This window comes from Lagenorhynchus albirostris, chromosome 10 (genome assembly GCF_949774975.1).
Source record: "Lagenorhynchus albirostris chromosome 10, mLagAlb1.1, whole genome shotgun sequence".
NCBI classification, from domain to species: Eukaryota; Metazoa; Chordata; class Mammalia; order Artiodactyla; family Delphinidae; genus Lagenorhynchus; species Lagenorhynchus albirostris.
This window is the reverse complement of record NC_083104.1, coordinates 37,146,684-37,163,721: the sequence shown is the minus strand read 5'-3', so window position 1 is coordinate 37,163,721 and position 17,038 is coordinate 37,146,684. Positions and strand designations below refer to the sequence as shown.

At 44.1% G+C, this 17,038-nt stretch overlaps 2 protein-coding genes across 2 annotated transcripts in view; one reads left to right on the top strand and one right to left on the bottom strand.

Annotated features, from left to right (window-relative positions):
• Positions 1 to 817: 817 nt before the first annotated feature.
• Positions 818 to 1,336, bottom strand: LOC132528003 (mitochondrial import receptor subunit TOM20 homolog). Its single transcript, XM_060164023.1, has one exon. The coding sequence runs from the start codon at positions 1,334 to 1,336 to the stop codon at positions 1,022 to 1,024; it is 315 nt and encodes a 104-aa protein (XP_060020006.1). The 3' UTR covers positions 818 to 1,021.
• Positions 1,337 to 12,549: 11,213 nt separating this feature from the next.
• RAD54L2 (RAD54 like 2) overlaps positions 12,550 to 17,038 on the top strand; it is an 86,756-nt gene continuing 82,267 nt past the window's right edge. Inside the window, exons 1-2 of the mRNA XM_060164022.1 lie at positions 12,550 to 12,717; positions 14,964 to 15,118. The gene's annotated coding sequence lies outside the window, so the exon portion shown is untranslated. The remainder of the gene's footprint in view (positions 12,718 to 14,963; positions 15,119 to 17,038) is intronic.

Genomic DNA, 17,038 nt, shown 5'->3' with positions numbered 1-17,038 from the left:
CTAGATTAAGGGTGTATACAGATCTAATTCCTGGTGCTATTTGCAACTACACATATCTAAAATACAAGGAGATAAATATCCGGAACACATTAGGCCCACTGATTTAAACAAAACAGTTCAAAAGTGGGGGTGAAGTTGTTATTATAGCATAGCAGCACATTATACATATGTAAGATATTAAATGGCAAGAAAGAATCTCTTAAGATTTTAATGCTCAGTTAATACACAATCAAGTTTCCATCCAATTTTCTGATGTCTAGCGAACTGTACTAGCTTAAAAAAAAAAGTACATTCTTCAGTGTTCTTCTACACTTTTTTTGGCCTATCTTTCAAAACTGAGCACTGGATATTTTTTTTGTTTGTTTTTTGTTTTGTTTTTTGTGTGGTACGCGGGCCTCTCACTGTTGTGGCCTCTCCGGTTGCGGAGCACAGGCTCCGGACGCACAGGCTCAGCAGCCATGGCTCACGGGACCAGCCGCTCCGCGGCATGTGGGATCTTACTGGACCGGGGCACGAACCCGTGTCGCCTGCATCGGCAGGCAGACTCTCAACCTCTGCGCCACCAAGGGAAGCCCAACTGGGTATTTTTAATGTAAGTAATGTGATGTTTTATATGTACATTCTAATTGCACGTTTTAGGAATAAATAAAATCCATATTTCAGTAACTGATAGTGTATTTATAAAATGAAAACCTCTATCAAAATACACTTTTCACTGGGAAAAATAAATAAAACAGACAAATGGATCTACACAAAGTAAAAATTAACTTTGGTAAATTTCAGTGGAGGACAGTCGATAACAAGCTTATTTGCCCTTACTCCCCCAGAGCTGATCATCTTCCAAGTTAAGATTTTAAAAATATTTTTAAATTGAGATTATTATGTTGACATTTGTTTCTCATTCCACATCATCTTCAGCCAAGCTCTGAGCACTTACAATTCTCTGACTAATTGTTGGGAGCTTAGTCAGAAGCCTCTGGAACACTGGTGGTGGAAGAGTTTGCTGCCACACTTGCAGTAACTACTGTGGCTGTCCACACACAGCAATTGCATTTGTCAAATGGTCCACACTCTTCTCATATTCACCTTGAGCTAGTAGCTCTTCACAAAGCTGTATTTCTTCAAGGAAGAATTTCGGAACGGCTTCAGAATCTTTAAGGTCAGGTAACTTGGAAAGTCCAGCTCTCTCTTTGGCAAGCTTCTGTTTCTTTCTTTGTTCTCGAAGCCTGTTCTTGAAGTTGGGGTCACTCCGTCTCCTGCGGTCGAAGTAAATGCAGTACCCAATGAAAAGGGCCCTGCACACGCCGGCAGAGATGGCGCTGTTCCGGCCCTCCATCTTCTCTCCAACGAGGCTTCTTTTCTTCCCGCAAAGAAGCTGTTGGCTCAGAACCCTCAGAGCAGACTCCCACTTTCATTTCTGATTTTAATAACTAGAATATTTTTTTTCTTGGTCAGTCTAGCTAAAGGTTTGTCAGTCTTATTGATCTCTCAAAGAACCAACTTTTCATTTCATTGACTTTCTCTATTTTTCTGTTCTCTATCTTCTAGGTCCTTACCTTGCTGTGGGTCCTTTCCCCAGAAAACTGTCCATACATATCAGAGTCTGCATACACATTCAGTCTTCACAGACCCCTGAAACCCAAGGAACTCCATTTACAAATTTTGGTGCTGAAGGGCTTAAAATTCCAGTGGTCCCTGAAAGATTAAACTGGGTAAAGAACGAGGCATAAGACAAGCAAAGGGACCAGCACTGACAACTCATCAGGCACTGAATCAGTGAGAGCCTCTTGAACTTTATTGTGGTAGGTTGGGTTGGGACCTGAGCATCTGCATTTATCAAAAGCTCCCAGGGAGGCCAGGCTGTTTGTTCTGGTCATGGTTTGAGCAATGAGACTCTAAACAACCACACCCCCTCTAGCTCTGCTTCTCAGGTAAGTTCCCCTCTCCATAAAAGGCATCCCCAGGTAGGCAGGTGTCAACCTTGACTCCTCCCTTCTCTTAACCCCATTTTCAGTTACCAAGACCTGAGATGCCATTTCCTAAACATCTCTGACTCCATTTGTCCATTTGTACCCCCCTCTTCAGTTTAGTTCACCAACGTCTCCTGCTTGGACCGTTGTAGAGGTCCTGTTACCCCCAGGTGTGATCCCCAACCTCCACCTGTGGTGCAATTTCAAATGTAAGTTGTCTTAAACTTTTCTTTTTTCCAAAACAAAAACCAAATTTATTCAGCAGACATTTTAATTAAGAAATCCTATAAATTAGGACCACCACAATTTCAGACACTCCAGTGTGAAGTGTATGTCAATAGCTACATCAGGAGAATGAACAAGACGTCGAATCTTTTTAAAAAATTAGTTTAACTCCCTTAAAGTTTGGGGGTGGCACCTTATTTAAAGTGCTTTCAAGTTTCATATGGGTAAAGCCAGAGGTTTCTCCTCTTGGAGAGTCACATTTAAGAAAACGGTTTCGGTCACTCACAAAGAGCTGGTGGCAGGAGGAAACTGAGGGGAGAGAACTCATGAAAGCTCAGGCCCAAAGCTCCATGGAGAGCCAGAACAGAGCAGAAAAACAGCCAGGGTCTCATCCATGCAGTGCAGACATGAGAAAGGGTGGAATACAAAAGGCCGGCCAGGAGGACAGAAGAGAGACTCGAGACTGTTTATGCCTGTTTCTGAGAAAGCTCATGGAACAGCCAAGAGTGGCCTCACAGGAAGAGGAGCAGTTCTGGATAGAAGGAAAGCACAGAAAAAAACAAATAACTCTCCTCACACAACCCTCTCCACCTATGTGTCCTCTGGAGACTCCAAGAGGTAGCAAAGTGCAGACAGGGCTCTTCTTGGAGCAAGAGAAAGAAAAGACACAGGGGTGAGTTAGCTCTCCCAGGAAGCCCACAGCCTTCCACCTAAGCATGTCTTAAACTTTTAATGTGACTTACAAGAGCCTGTGTGACCCTACCCCTGGTCATATTTCTAGCCTTGTTTCTTTGTATCTTACTCATGCATTTCCCTCCTCTTGGCCTTTACCTATCCTGTTCCCCCTACTCAGAATCCTCTTATCCATCTTTCACCCAACTCCCACTTCTGCTCCTGATCTGGCTTGCCTATTCCCTCCCTCCTTTCACCCCAATCTAGGTTGGGAGCCTGCCTGGCCAATCCTGTCTGAATTAGGGCTGTTGTGATGATATCCAAAGCCCCTGAAGCTCCTTTAAGCAAAACAAGGACCTGATTGTAAGGAGAGAAAGGAGGTGGGTATTTTTTGGACTCCACAGCCGGGAACCCTGGTCCTTTCTTCCCTTTCTCCTTTGGGACTCTCAGCCCAGTGCCCTCTGACTGTTTACTTCATAGCTCTCTGCATCTTTGAAACTTGACTCCAAGTTCTGGGGCCATAAAATCCAATTGTAATTAGGTATTCTCCCTGGGCCAATCAGCTACTGCTAGGGAACTGACACATAGTACAAACATACTCTATGAGCCTCATTCCTGAGTGGGTGGGCGGTTTTGGAAAGGGGAGTAATGGCTTAGTAGACACCAAAGGTGTCTCCTGTGACCCTTAGGGTATTTACCCTGTGTTTCCCTTTTGCAGTGGTGTAACTGCCTTCTATTGGTCTGCCTCCCCCAGTGGGCACAAGCTCTTAGGACAGAGGTCAAGTTGTATAACTCTGTCTACAGGGCTGAAACAGAATGGCCTAATAAGCATTTGTGGAATGAAGTGCCAAGAAAGCCCAAAGAAAGGACTGGCCTTCAGGTTCATGGAGGCATCACAGAAGAGGTGACTTTGGGCCAGGCCTTAAGCAGAGTAAGTTTACTAACTGGGAGTAGAGGTTGAGCAAGAGGGAATGGTGGCTCTGAGGCCTGAATTGGTGCAACCACATGTTACTGAGCACCCAGTGATGAACAATACATTGAGTGATGTTATGGGAATAGAGTTAGGCCTAGAAATGTGTTAGAAGTAGCTGAAGGGAAGATTAGACTCCTGGAATGTCGAACAAAATGTTTCCTCCTTTGAACCTCTGCTGATAGTTGGTTCTCACAGGAGTTAAGAGTGTACTATAGGGCTTCCCTGGTGGTGCAGTGGTTAAGAATCCGTTTGCCAATGCAAGGGACACGGGTTCGAACTCTGGTCTGGGAATATCCCACATACCGTGGAGCAACCAGGCCCGTGCGCCACAACTACTGAGCCTGCTCTCTAGAGCCCGTGAGCCACAACTACTGAGCCCACACGCCTAGAGCCTGTGCTCCACAACAAGAGAAGCCACCACAATGAGAAGCCCGCACACCACAATGAAGAGTAGCGCTACCCCGCTTGCCACAACTAGAGAAAGCCCGCGCGCAGCAACAAAGACCCAATGCAGCCAAAAATTAATTAATTAATTAATTTTAAAAATATATATGGTAATTTAAAAAAAAGACAGTATTATAATTATGTTTGTGTGTCTGTATCCTCCAGGAGCCTCAGGGCCTGTGTGCTTTTCATCTTTCTATAACAAATCCCCAGGGTTTTGTTTTGTTTTGTTTTAATTGAAACTGAATCCCCTCATGGCAAATGGGGGCTGTAGACAACTCTTAATATTCTGTTCAATACATGTTCATGGAACCCACTCCTGTACCAGACTTTGACGCTACTGAGATGGACCAATCTGGTCCCATCTGGAAGAGTCAAACACAATTCCAATAAGCATGAGGTAGGTGCTATCACCAAGATAATTGCAAAAGTGCATCTGAGTCTGGGGAATCCCAGCCGATCTCATGTAGAAGTAAGAGCTAATAATTCCTCTAGAAGGAGATGCTGGAATTGACTTAAAACAGCAAAGATGTTGGCCAAAATTTCTCTGAACTAAATAAACCTGCACATACGTTTAGCACTTTGAAAGTTTGTTTATAGCCATTTTTCTCATTTCTTTCTCACCATTGCAAGCATGTTATTCCCATTTTACTGATGAAGAACCCATCTCAGGGAGGTTAAGTGATTTGTCCAAGGTCATACAGAATGTGAGAGGAGCTGCCTCTGCCTCCCTACCACCAACCCTAAGGAAGAACCCCTCACTGCTTAGAGGAAGTTTCAGCCCCTCCCAGATACTTCCAAGTTCTCTACAGACCTCGGAGTCTGTAAGTGGGGACCATTCTTCCCACCCTATTCAGAAAAATGTGTATTGATCACCTACTACTTGGAAGGCATCATCCCTTCTCCCTTGTTGGAACCTACTCTCAGAAAAGCACCAGCATAACAGTCATTTACCTATAGATTAGTAAACACTTTGTCTTCTCACTGTGCAACGTGAGTGTATATATATATATATATATATATATATATATATATTCTTAGATCTGTGAATATATATATTCTTAGATCTGTATTCAAATTCTAACTCCACCAGTTATTAGCTATGAGATCTCATGTAACTCAACCTCTTTGAGCTTTAGTTTCTTTTATTTATTTATTTTTTTAAATCTTTTTTTTAAAATTTATTTATTTATTTTTGGCTGTGTTGGGTCTTAATTGCTGCGCGCCAGCTTTCTCTAGTTCTGGCGAGCAGGAGCTACTCTTCGTTGCACTGTGCGGGCTTTTTTTAAAAAAATTTATTCATTATTTTTCCTTCGTTGCTGTGTGCGGGCTTTCTCTAGTTGTGGCGAGCGGGGGCTAACTCTTCCATGCAGTGTGCGGGCTTCTCATTGTGGTGGCTCCTCTTGTTGCAGAGCACGGGCTCTAGGCGTGCAGGCTTCAGTAGTTGTGGCACGTGGGCTCAGTAGTTGTGGTGCACAGGCTTAGTTGCTCCGAGGCATGTGGGATCTTCCCTCCCCCGGGCCCGAACCCATGTCCCCTGCATTAGCAGACGGATTCTTAACCACTGCACCACCAGGGAAGTCCTGGTGTGCAGACTTCTCATTGCGGTAGCTTCTCTCGTTGCAGAGCACGGGCTCTAGGCACGTGGCCTTCAGTAGTTGCGGCACGTGGGCTCAGTAGCTGTGTCTAGCGGGCTCTAGAGTGCAGGCTCAGTAGTTGTGGCGCATGGGCTTAGTTGCTCTGCGGCGTGTGGGATCTTCCCAGACCAGGGATCGAACCCGTGTCCCCTGAATTGGCAGGCGGATTCTTAACCACTGCACCACCAGAGAAGTCCCTAGTTTCTTTTAAATTGAGGTAAAATTCATGTAACAAAAAATTAACCATTTTAAGTGAACTACTTAAAAAGAATGTATATATATATATATATATATACATATATGTATAACTGAATCACTTTGCTGTACAGCAGAAATTAACACAACATTGTAGTCAACTATATTTCAATAAAATAAACAACACAGTGGCATTTAGTACATTCACAATGTTATGAAATCACATATCTAATTTCAAAACATTTTCGTCACCCCAAAATGAAACCTCATACCCATAAAGTACTTATTCTCCATTGTTCTCCCCCCCACCCCTTTTAGCTCCTGGCAACCACCAATCTGCTCTCTGTCTCTATGGATTTGCCTGTTCTGAATATTTCATATAAATGGAATCATACAATATGTGACCTTTTGTTTCTGGCTTCTTTCGCTTAGCATATTGTTTTCAATATGTTGTAGTATGTATCAGTATTTCTTTCCTTTGTATGGGTAAATACCATTTCACTGTATGGATATAACACATTTTGTTTATCCATTCATCTGTTGATGAACACTTGGGTTTTTTCCACCTTTTGGCTATTGTGAATAATGCTACAATGAACACTGGCATACAAGTATCTGTTTGAGTCCATAGTTTCAATTATTTGGGGTATATACCTAGAAGTGAAATTTCTGGATCATTTTGTAATCCTATGTTTAACTTTTTGAGAAACCATTAGTTTTCCACTGTGGCTGTGCCATTTTACATTCCCGTCAGCAACACACAAGGGTTCCAATTTCCCCATATCCTCACTAACACTAGTAACTTTCTGGGGTTTTTTTTACATTATTATTTTATAATAGCTGTCCTAATGGGTATGAAGTGGTGTATCATTGTGGTTTTGATTTGCATTTTCCAAATGATTAGTGATGTTAAGCATCTTTCTATGTGCTTATTGACCATTTGTATATCTCCTTTGTATATCTTCTTCAAGTTCTTTGTCCATTTTTGAAGTGCCTTGCTTGTTTTTGTTGTTGTTGAATTGTAGGAGTTCTTTATATATTCTGGATATCAATTCCTTATCAGATACATGATTTGCAAATATTACTTCCATTCCGTGGGTTGCCTTTTCACTTTGTTGATAGTGGCTTTTGATGTACAGTGGTGTTTCATGAAGTCCAATTTGTCTATTTTTTCTTTTGTTGTCTGTGCCTTTGGTGTCATATCCAAGAAATCATTGCTAAATCCAAAATCATGAAGCTTTTCCCCTTTGTTTTCTTCTAAGAGTTTTACAGTTTTAGATTTTACATTAGGTCTTTGATCCACTTTGAGCTAATTTTTGTATATAGTGTAAGGAAAGGGTCTAATTTCATTCTTTTGGATGTGGATATCCAGTTTTCCCAGCATCATTTGTTGAAAAGACTGTCCTTTCCCCCACTGAATGATCTTGGCATCCTTATCAAAAATCATTTGACTAGGGCTTCCCTGGGGGCACAGTCATTAAGAATCTGCCTGCCAACACAGGGAACATGGGTTCGAGCCCTGGTCCAGGAAGATCCCACATGCTATGGAGCAACAAAGCCCATGTGCCACAAGTACTGAGCCTGTACTCTAGAGCCCGTGAGCCACAACTGCTGAGCCCGTAAGCCTAGAGCCCATGCTCCACAACAAGAGAAGCCACTGCAATGAGAAGCCTGCCCATAGCAATGAACAGTAGCCCCTACTTGCCACAGCTAGAGAAAGCCTGCACACAGCAACAAAGACCCAACTCAGCCCCAAATAAATAAATTTATTTTAAAAAATCATTTGACTATATGTGAGAGTTTATTTCTGGACTCTATTCTATTCCATGACTGTCTTTATGCCAGTACCATACTGTTTTGATTACTGTAGTTTTGTGTAGTAAGTTTTTAAATCAGCTTTGTTTTTTTTTTTTTCAAGACAGTTTTAGCTATACAGCGTCCCTTGAGATTCCATACGAACTTTGTGATGGATTTTTATATTTCTGCAAAAAATGTTGGGATTTGATAGGGACTGCATTAAATTTGTATATTGCTTTGGGTAGTACTAAAAATCCATGAGCACAGAATGACTTTCTGCTTATTTGTATCTTTAATTTCTTTTAGCAACACTTTAGAGGTTTTTTTATGTGTGTGTGTACTAGTTTTTTCTCTCTTTAAGTTTATTATCAAGTATTTTATTCTTTTTGATGCTAGTGTAAGTGGAATTGTTTTCTTAATTTCTTTTCATATTGTTCAGTGTTAGTGTATGAATACATAACTGATTTTTGTGTGTGGGTTTTGTATCCTGCAACTTTGCTGAATTCATTTATTAGTTATCACTTTTTTTAATTTTTTGGTGCGGACTCTTTAGAGTTTTCTACGTATAAGATCATGTCATCTGTGAACAGAAATAATTTTATTTCTTTTTCAGTTTGGATGTCTTTCTTTTTCTTGGAGAGAATGGAATTATTCTCTGTAGAAATTTTTAAAAGCATCTGTTTCTATGACATCTGTCTATTGTACATGGTCATTTATCAGGTGCTACAGTAAATCTGTGCTGCTTCCCTAGAAGTTGATCAGCAGTATCCTTCACACCCTCCCAGGACCACCCCTGAAATTGATCCCTTCAAGACCATGAGATCTGGGAGCAGAGCTACAGGCTACTTTTCCACTCTCCAGAGCAGTCATCTGGTGGTTCTTACCCAACCTTATGCTGCTCCTGAGCTCTGGTCCTTCTGCCTAGAATTGTCCTTCCCTGAGTCTTCACATGCTTCTCTCTAGCATTCTTGGCATTCAGATTTCAGCTCACAGGTCGCCTCATCAGGGTGGTCTTACCCAATTCTTCCCTCTCTAGACAGCCTCTCTCCCATACAGGTCTCTGGTTTTATGTTCTTTTCAGCACTTATTAGAATTTGAAATTATTTTTTACTATTTGTCTCCCCTATTTAGAAGGTAAGCTACTTTAGGGCAGAGACCTGTAATCTCTTGTTCAGTGCTAGATTAGCATCTGAAATACAGTTCGGGGACAACAAATGTCTGAATGAACATCCAGATGGGATGGGTTTTTATTAGTTTCACTTTACAGACCAGAGTACTCCAAGCTCAACTTTGAGTATAGTTCTTCACTTCAGTGCATGGTTATAAGAGTGTCCTGTACTCAAACCCCACCCCTTATGTCCCAGCTTCAGTTTTTCCATCTTTGAAGTGGGGTGACACTTACACATGCCTCATTATGTCGATGTGAGGATCAAATGCATTAATAGCTCTAAAATGCTTACATTTATGCTTGGCACGTCTTATTAGTATTCCCCAGCATCCAGCACAGTGCCTGGTACAAGGTAGGTACCCAATAGGTAATTGCTGAATGGGGAATTTTATGATGCAGCAGCTTTGTCAGGTCTTCAATAGATGCTGGGGTGGATTTTTTTTTCAAGCCTCCCAGAGATTATAATCTAGTATAAGAGAAACAGTGTACAAGGTGAAATTTAAAAAACATCCCAAGAATAGGATGGCTGGGCTTCCCTGGTGGTGCAGTGGTTACGAATTTGCCTGCCAATGCAGGGGACACGGGTTTGAGCTCTGGTCAGGGAAGATCTCACATGCTGTGGAGCAACTAAACCTATGCACCACAACTACTGAGCCTGTGCTCTGGAGTCTGCGAGTCACAACTACTGAGTGTGTGCACTACAACTACTGAAGCCCGCACGGCTAGAGCCCGTGCTCCACAACAAGAGAAGCCACTGCAATGAGAAGCCCGTGCACCGCAAGGAAGAGTAGCCCCTGCTCGTAACAACTAGAGAAAGCCTGCACGCAGCAACAAAGACGCAACGCAGCCAAAAATTTAAAAATAAAGAATAGGATGGCTGTCAAAGAAAGTAAAACAACTATCTGTCACCTTGGAACCTGGTTCAGAGTGATCATGTTTTTTGACATCCAGAAGTGGGAGTGGGTTGGAAATGTGGCTGGTGGAAGAAGGACTGGGCTGGTTTTCATGGAATGAGGAGGAGGTTAAACAGGTAAAAGGAAGAGGGTGTTTTTCCAGGTGTGGGTTCACAGTGATGAAGAAGGCCGAGCTATAGTTTCTGATTAACAAGTCACTGGTGAGTCTTCTCTAATCCCAGCAGGAAGACCCCAGATTTTTAAACCGCACTTGAAGGCAGAGCCATCAATAGGCAGCTATGCATGTAAATCACTCTAAGGATTCCTCCCTAATATAACCCACTTTCCTACTAGTGAATTGGGGGGTAGCATGATTCCCAAAGGTGATTGTGAGGGCATAACATCATTCAAGTTGTCAGAGAAGCTCCCAGAGGGCAAGGAAACAGTGATGTCATAGAAGGGCAATGGCATCTTGGGAGGCTTCCATCATCAGGGGAGCCAGCCCTGGCCCTTGTTGCTCAACCTCAGTAACAGAGGAGGCAGATAAGTGTGGGTGTCTCTGATAGTTGTGTATTGGGTCTTTTGGGAGAGAGGAGGGAGATAAACAATAAGACTGCTCTCTCAAGTTTCTGCCCAGCTTCACTGGTCTCTTTCTCCTCACTTTGGTCATCTTTAGGACTCTCACCTGAACCTACTTCGACACTTGAGACCAAATCTGCTTTATGTGTCACATGGGTAGTCCAAGCTAAGAGGCCAACTGGTGAAAATGTGGAGCAGGGAGGGGTCGGACCTCAGGTGATCTCAGGATTCTGAGAAAAGTGAACCAGCTTTTGAGGCATCCTTTGTCCTTTAAGATCATAGGATGAAGTTCCCTTACTTGAGGGAGCAGAGAGCCTCCAGAGGTTTTGAGCATGCTGCTTTCTATCTATGAACCTGCTGTTTCCAAATGGTTACCGAAATGTCTTTAGCCAGCTGAGCCCTTTCCTTCCAGAGGATAATGTAAATGGAAATCCATGTGTATACATGTGTGACACAGTGACAAAATTTAATTTAGGTTCAAGTGACTGATCTCAGAGCTTTTCTGGAAAGTCTCTTCAGACAAGGGAGAAGGGTATCAAGGTAAAATTTCCTGAGTCTCAAAAGCCAAGGGGCTAAGTGAGAATGGAAAATCTAAGGACATGTGAAAGCTGTGATACTTTTGGAGCACCTTCTGCAGATCTAAATTCCCATGGATAGTTTGGGAACACACACTTGTATTTGTATAACTTAATTTGTTCCAAAAAATAACTGATATCTAGAGGTGTGAAGGCCCAGAAGAAAAAGGAAGTGGGAAGGAGAAAGAATTTTAAAAATTCATTAATTAACTTATTTTTGTCTGCATTGGGTCTCCTTTGCTGCCCGCGGGCTTTCTCTAGTTGCGGCGAGCGGGGTAGCGCTACTCTTTGTTGCGGGGCGCGGGCTTCTCATTGTGGTAGCTTCTCTTGCTGCGGAGCACGGGCTCTAGGCACGTGGGCTTCAGTAGTTGTGGCACGCTGGCTCAGTAGTTGTGGCTCGCGGGCTCTAGAGAGCAGGCTCAGTAGTTGTGGCGCACAGGCTTAGTTGCTCCGAGGCATGTGGGATCTTCCCGTAACAGGGATCGAACCCGTGTCCCCTGCATTGGCAGGCGGATTCTTAACCACTGAGCCACCAGGGAAGTCTGAGAAACGATTTTTTTATCCTCTTGATTTTATGAGGAAAACAGAACCCACTTTCAGAATTTTTTCATCATCTCGTCAATGTTCACTTCTTGGGATAAGGAGGAGGAGGAGGAAGGGAACCTGGGGCTGCAGTGAAGAAAGCTGACACAGTTCACTCTTCTCGTTAACTGGAGCCCACATGGCAGTAATTCCCAACTTGAGGGAGGAGAACCTGCATCCTTAACTTCCCCCTGAGTGTCAGTGATCAGGAAAGCCCTTTCTTGTCTCCACTTTTTTTCCAGCTTCAGTTAACAGGAAACCGGACGGGAGGGGGTAAAACCTAGAGTTACATGGTGCGCATCAATTTCAGGGGTCCCTGAGAGTTGCGCCTAACCTCTGTAGGAGGCGATAGCAGTAGTAGCAGTCATCATTGGCAGCATCAGCAATGACCGATCCCCAGTGTTGAGCCCCATATCTCCGCACCAGGCACTTCCATCATCTCATCCAATCCTAACAAGCCTCCAGGGTTATCCCCCGGTGAGGATGAGGAGGAACCGAGGCTCAATTGAAGCACTGACTGGTCAACGTGCCTCTCTGGTGGCTAGCGGGGTGCAAACCCATTCTGTCGGACCCACCACTAAAACCATTCCTAGGTTTCCGGCCTGAGATTTCCGTGCTTCATTCATGCCTGAAAAAAGTTGTCTGTAGCATACACGGCTCTGTAGAGGGAGGAGGAATCGCTGTCCACCCGGCGCGGGTCAACAGCGGCCTCCGCTAGGCTCTCAGCGGAACTTTCCTGTCGGCGGCGCATGTTCCCGTCCGGGCGGCCGGGCGCGCGGGCCGAGAGGGGGACGCTTTCTGGCGCGGACCGCCAGCGGAGGCTGCGAGCGCCGCCGCAGGAGAAGACCGACGCTCAGCCGGAGCCAGCCCGCGGCGCCCGGGCCTGGCCGGCTGCTTCCCTCCACCCCAGACGCCGCTGCCGCAGGCACTGCCAAGGCGGGCGCAGAGGAACGCTCGGCCACTCGGCCCTGCCCGGCCCGGCGCGGCCCGGAGCCGCGGCGCGGGAGGTGAGTGCGGGTGCCGGCCCCCGGCTCCCTGCTCGGGCCGCCGGGACCCGCAACAATGGGGGCGGAGTGGAGACGCGGCCCGGGCCCCTGGCGCTCAGCGGCCTGGGTCAGCAAGCGGGTCCCGGCAGCCCAGGCCTTGGGGCGCTGGATCCGACCTAGGGAACTCCAGTGGCCGGAGGCTTGGCGGGGGTCTTCGCCTCCACCCGGGGCCGTGTTGGCTTGGTATTTAGAATTTTTGTAGCCGGGAAAGGGAGTTATAGGGGCACGGAGACTTAACTCTAGAGGCGTGCGCTCTTAGCGCCTGATGCAGACGCCCTGGAGGCTGGCCATAGCGGGTGGATTGGGGGGAGGATGCGTTTGGAATTCTAGGGGCCTTGATGTGCCTGGTCCCTAAGGCGAATCGAGATGCGTCTCTCCCTGCCCTCTTCCCCAACCCCTCCACGCCCCCAGGTCCGTGAACTTGGCAGACTGGGATCAGACTGGGGAGAAAGAGTATTGAGTATTTAGCTTCTCTGAGGTAATCGGTGATTAGTTCCTGGAAACGCAGGAGCTCAGCTGGGCACAGGGGAGTTGAGCAAAGGGCTGGATTCTCCAGGGCCCAGCATTCTGGAGTTGAGTGGTTCTCAGGTAGGGAACTTGTCGCAAGAATGTCTCGGTGAGTAGTGTTGGCTACCTTGGAGTTAGGGTGAAGCCGGAGTTGTGAATTGGAGAGTATAGAGTAGGGTTGGTAGGCTGCTGAAGTTGGAGAATTAGCTTTTTGTGGGCCATGGTGGTAGCAGCCTGTGAGACGAACAAGGGGCCTTTGCAGAGTGGGCTTTCTGATAGAGAATGACCTCTTACTGAGGGGGAGGGGTGACTCAGATCTTAGAATTCCTGTCCCTTGCTAGTGGATGTGGCTGACTGTGTTGGTGGCTGGGCACTGAGGTAGATGGTGCTGGAAGGAGCGTTTGGGGGCTGAATTGAGTTTCTTCCTGAATAAAAGACAGTGTGGACCATTCCTTCTTACTCCAAGTCAGAATGGTAGCTGTCATTGACAGTGTTTTAAGTAAAGAATTTCTTTGTGGTATTTGGATCCAAAGCTTTCCTCTGTTCATTTATTTTCTCCTTTGTTTTTGAATTGTGACTCATACTTTCTTTTCAGCACTATGGCTGTTGTTTATGATAGACAAACTTAGACAGTATAATATATATAAATTCTAGGGATTTTTCAGTCCAATTCTAAATCTACATTAAGAGCCTCTTTTCACTAATTTATGTGTCATTGTTTAATGTATGCAACTCTAGAGAGGGATGTGAAAACTCTAACAGTTCATGTTGTTAAAAGTTCTTTATATCCCTAAACTTCATTTTCTCCTACTACCGTGAAGTCATTACGTTAAATCTGTTAAATCTTAGTGACCGTCATTTTAACTCTCCCAGGACATTATCTTCACTAGAAGTGTTGTCTGTCTGGTCTGTACACTGTGTCTCATCTGTATCATTGAAAGGCAATGTGCAAACTCCAAATAGCTGAGGCCTGCATCTGTGCACCAGAGCTCTCTCTATGTAGTATTCAGGCAAAAGTTGGTGTGTTGTCTATAGATGAGATATCAAATCTCATATGAAAAAAAAGTGTCAGAATCATTGCACTTTCAGAGTTTGTTTAGAGTGTTAGGAGTTGTATTGCCTCATTGGAGTATATTAGAGTATAAATTTTCAGGTGAGATGTGAGGTAATTCTGACTATTTGTAGTTGTACTGATGGTTCTGGGGATTGTTTTTCCCCTTAATCTTTAAAAAATCATATATTTCCCTTGCACTGTATTATTTCTGTCTGTCTCTTTCTCTTAAGTTTTCTATCTTAAGTAACTCATTCTTTCATAAACCAATATCTATTGAATTATGCCAGGCACTGTGTTGGGCACCTCTACAATGGTGATGTTTTTCATGTTTTAATAGTAATAGTTCGTATTTCAGAAGTGGCTATAGGTCTATGAAGGAAGAAGTGATTCAGGCATATCAAGCTTTTAATCAGTAAAACCATTGAATAAAGTTTTTAAAAAGTATTGATTTTGACTAGTGACAATTGATTATCCTCATATATTTCCATGGGAAAAGTTCACAATGGTATGGGGTTGTTTTTGCTTTGTTTTATTTACATACACCTGTTAACTTTAAGTATGCCTGTAGACAAGCCACAAGGTAAACATTTTGTTGCTGTGTGTGTCTTGATGAGCTATGATTTACAAATACTGTATATGTGCTTAGGTTCCCCAGGAAGCCATCACACTTTCCTTCCCACTGTGGTTTTGGGAGCATGAAGGCGTTGCTTACTCCCTTTGTCTGGTTCACTGTATGTAGGCTGGGAGTGTCTGCTGATGTCTTGGAGTGCTGTCTCCTAGAACAGGAGGAATAAGATTGAGGTAAGGCTCAGCCTGTTTGAAATTCCTTGCCTCTTAATTATTACTGCATAAATTATATTTGAATGCTTTTTTGCTTTAATTGTTAATCTCCATTCCTATCTAGTTAAATGAACTTCTGTCCTTTGCTCTCTTCTCTATTTCTCTGTATGTATTTTGGCCAAAAATAAATGAAGAGGTTTAAAATCAAGACACTTAGATAATAAATAAATTCTTTGAAGTCTCTTTCATTTTTCCATCTGGAATATTCACTTGATCAAATAAAATGAAAACTTTATTTTGTTGCTTTGAAGGCAAACTGACTGCTGAAAAATGTTTTGACTACCTCTTAGTCAGATGGATAACCTCAGAAACTCTTGGAAAGAAAGCTTAGAGTGTTTGATTTCTTTGGAAAGATTCTGAGGTGTCTAGTACAATGGAAAGAGCATGATCTTTGGGGTCATCCCATCTCTACCTCTTGCTTGCTTTTTGACCTGCGTAAGCTGTTAACCTTTCTGAGCCTTGTTTTTTAATTTAATTTTTTTCAGTCTGTGAAATGGGGTTAAAATAACCTCTGCAGGTTGTAGTGAGGACTGGAGATGAGGGCCTGGTGCTTAATGGGTGGTCAGTGCTTGCTGTTAGTAGTAGGTTGTGTATATCATTATGTGGGAGTTACTGTTCTCAGTAGTATTAGTAATAGGCGTGTGGCTGGGTGCTATGCATGGATGAGAGGTTCAGTTTCCTTGTCTGGTGAGGAAGGCAGCCTTCTGTCTACACCTGTTGGCACCCTGGACAGGTGAGAGAATTGTTGAGGTAGTCTTTATCCAGTACTGGTGGCCGGGAGTCAACACTATAAAGTCCAAGGTCATTCCTGGCACTGGTAGGTTTTTTCCTGGCAGTTTCTATGCAGAAGCCAGGAGGTAACTGTTTGGCATGTCCTTGTTTTGGGAACAGTGGGCATCCCCAGTGACAGAGTGCTGGAGTATGCCAGGCAGCATATTCTGTGTGGCCCCTGATCAGAATATTTCTCTAGCTTTCTTCCGTTGGCATCATATACCTGACTTTGGTCTTTTTGCCTGGAAGGCTCCAGATGCTGGAGAGATTTGTCGTCTTTCTCTAATTTGGGCTAGTTTGATAGAATCTAGCACTCTGTTCAGAAATGTTTTTGATGAACAGAAGGTTCACAGGCTTTGTTATAGAATTGTTCAGTTTTATTTTTTCCCTGTGAGAGGGGGAAAAAAAAGTAGGGAGAAAAATAAGTATGAGCCAGACAGAAATGATTCAAAATAACTGGCCCTAAATCTCTTCCAGTCTTCCATAGTCAAATTCCCCCTCCATTTGGGATGGTCTTTAACTTCAGTTAAAAGTAAATAATACTCCCCTGGCCTCAAAATACACGAACATCTAGATCCTGATATATCTCTACTTCAACATCTCACAAAGACCTTTATGACCTGGCCTCTTTGGTATCTTCCTTTCTAGTCCTCTTCTGCCACAATTCCTCTGTCACTTTATTTTTTTATTTTTTTTTTTTGTACGGTACGCGGGCCTCTCACTGTTGTGACCTCTCCCGTTGCGGAGCACAGGCTCCGGATGCGCAGGCTCAGTGGCCATGGCTCACGGGCCCAGCTGCTCCACGGCATGGGGGATCTTCCCGGACCGGGGCACGAACCCGTGTCCCCTGCATCGGCAGGTGGACTCTCAACCACTGCGTCACCAGGGAAGCCCTCCTCTGTCACTTTAGGCTCCAGTTATAGTGAGCTCCTTGAATGTCCCAGCATTCTCAGGCTATTTCTCCTACTAATTTTCCTCCTGTTCTAGTGCTTGTTTGACTCTTAGGCTTGAATTTACTAGGAATTCAGGCACCATCACTTAAAACTCTTCCTTGATTCTTCCCAGATTAGGCTGAATGCCTTTCCTTTGTATGGCATTGCAATCTGTGAA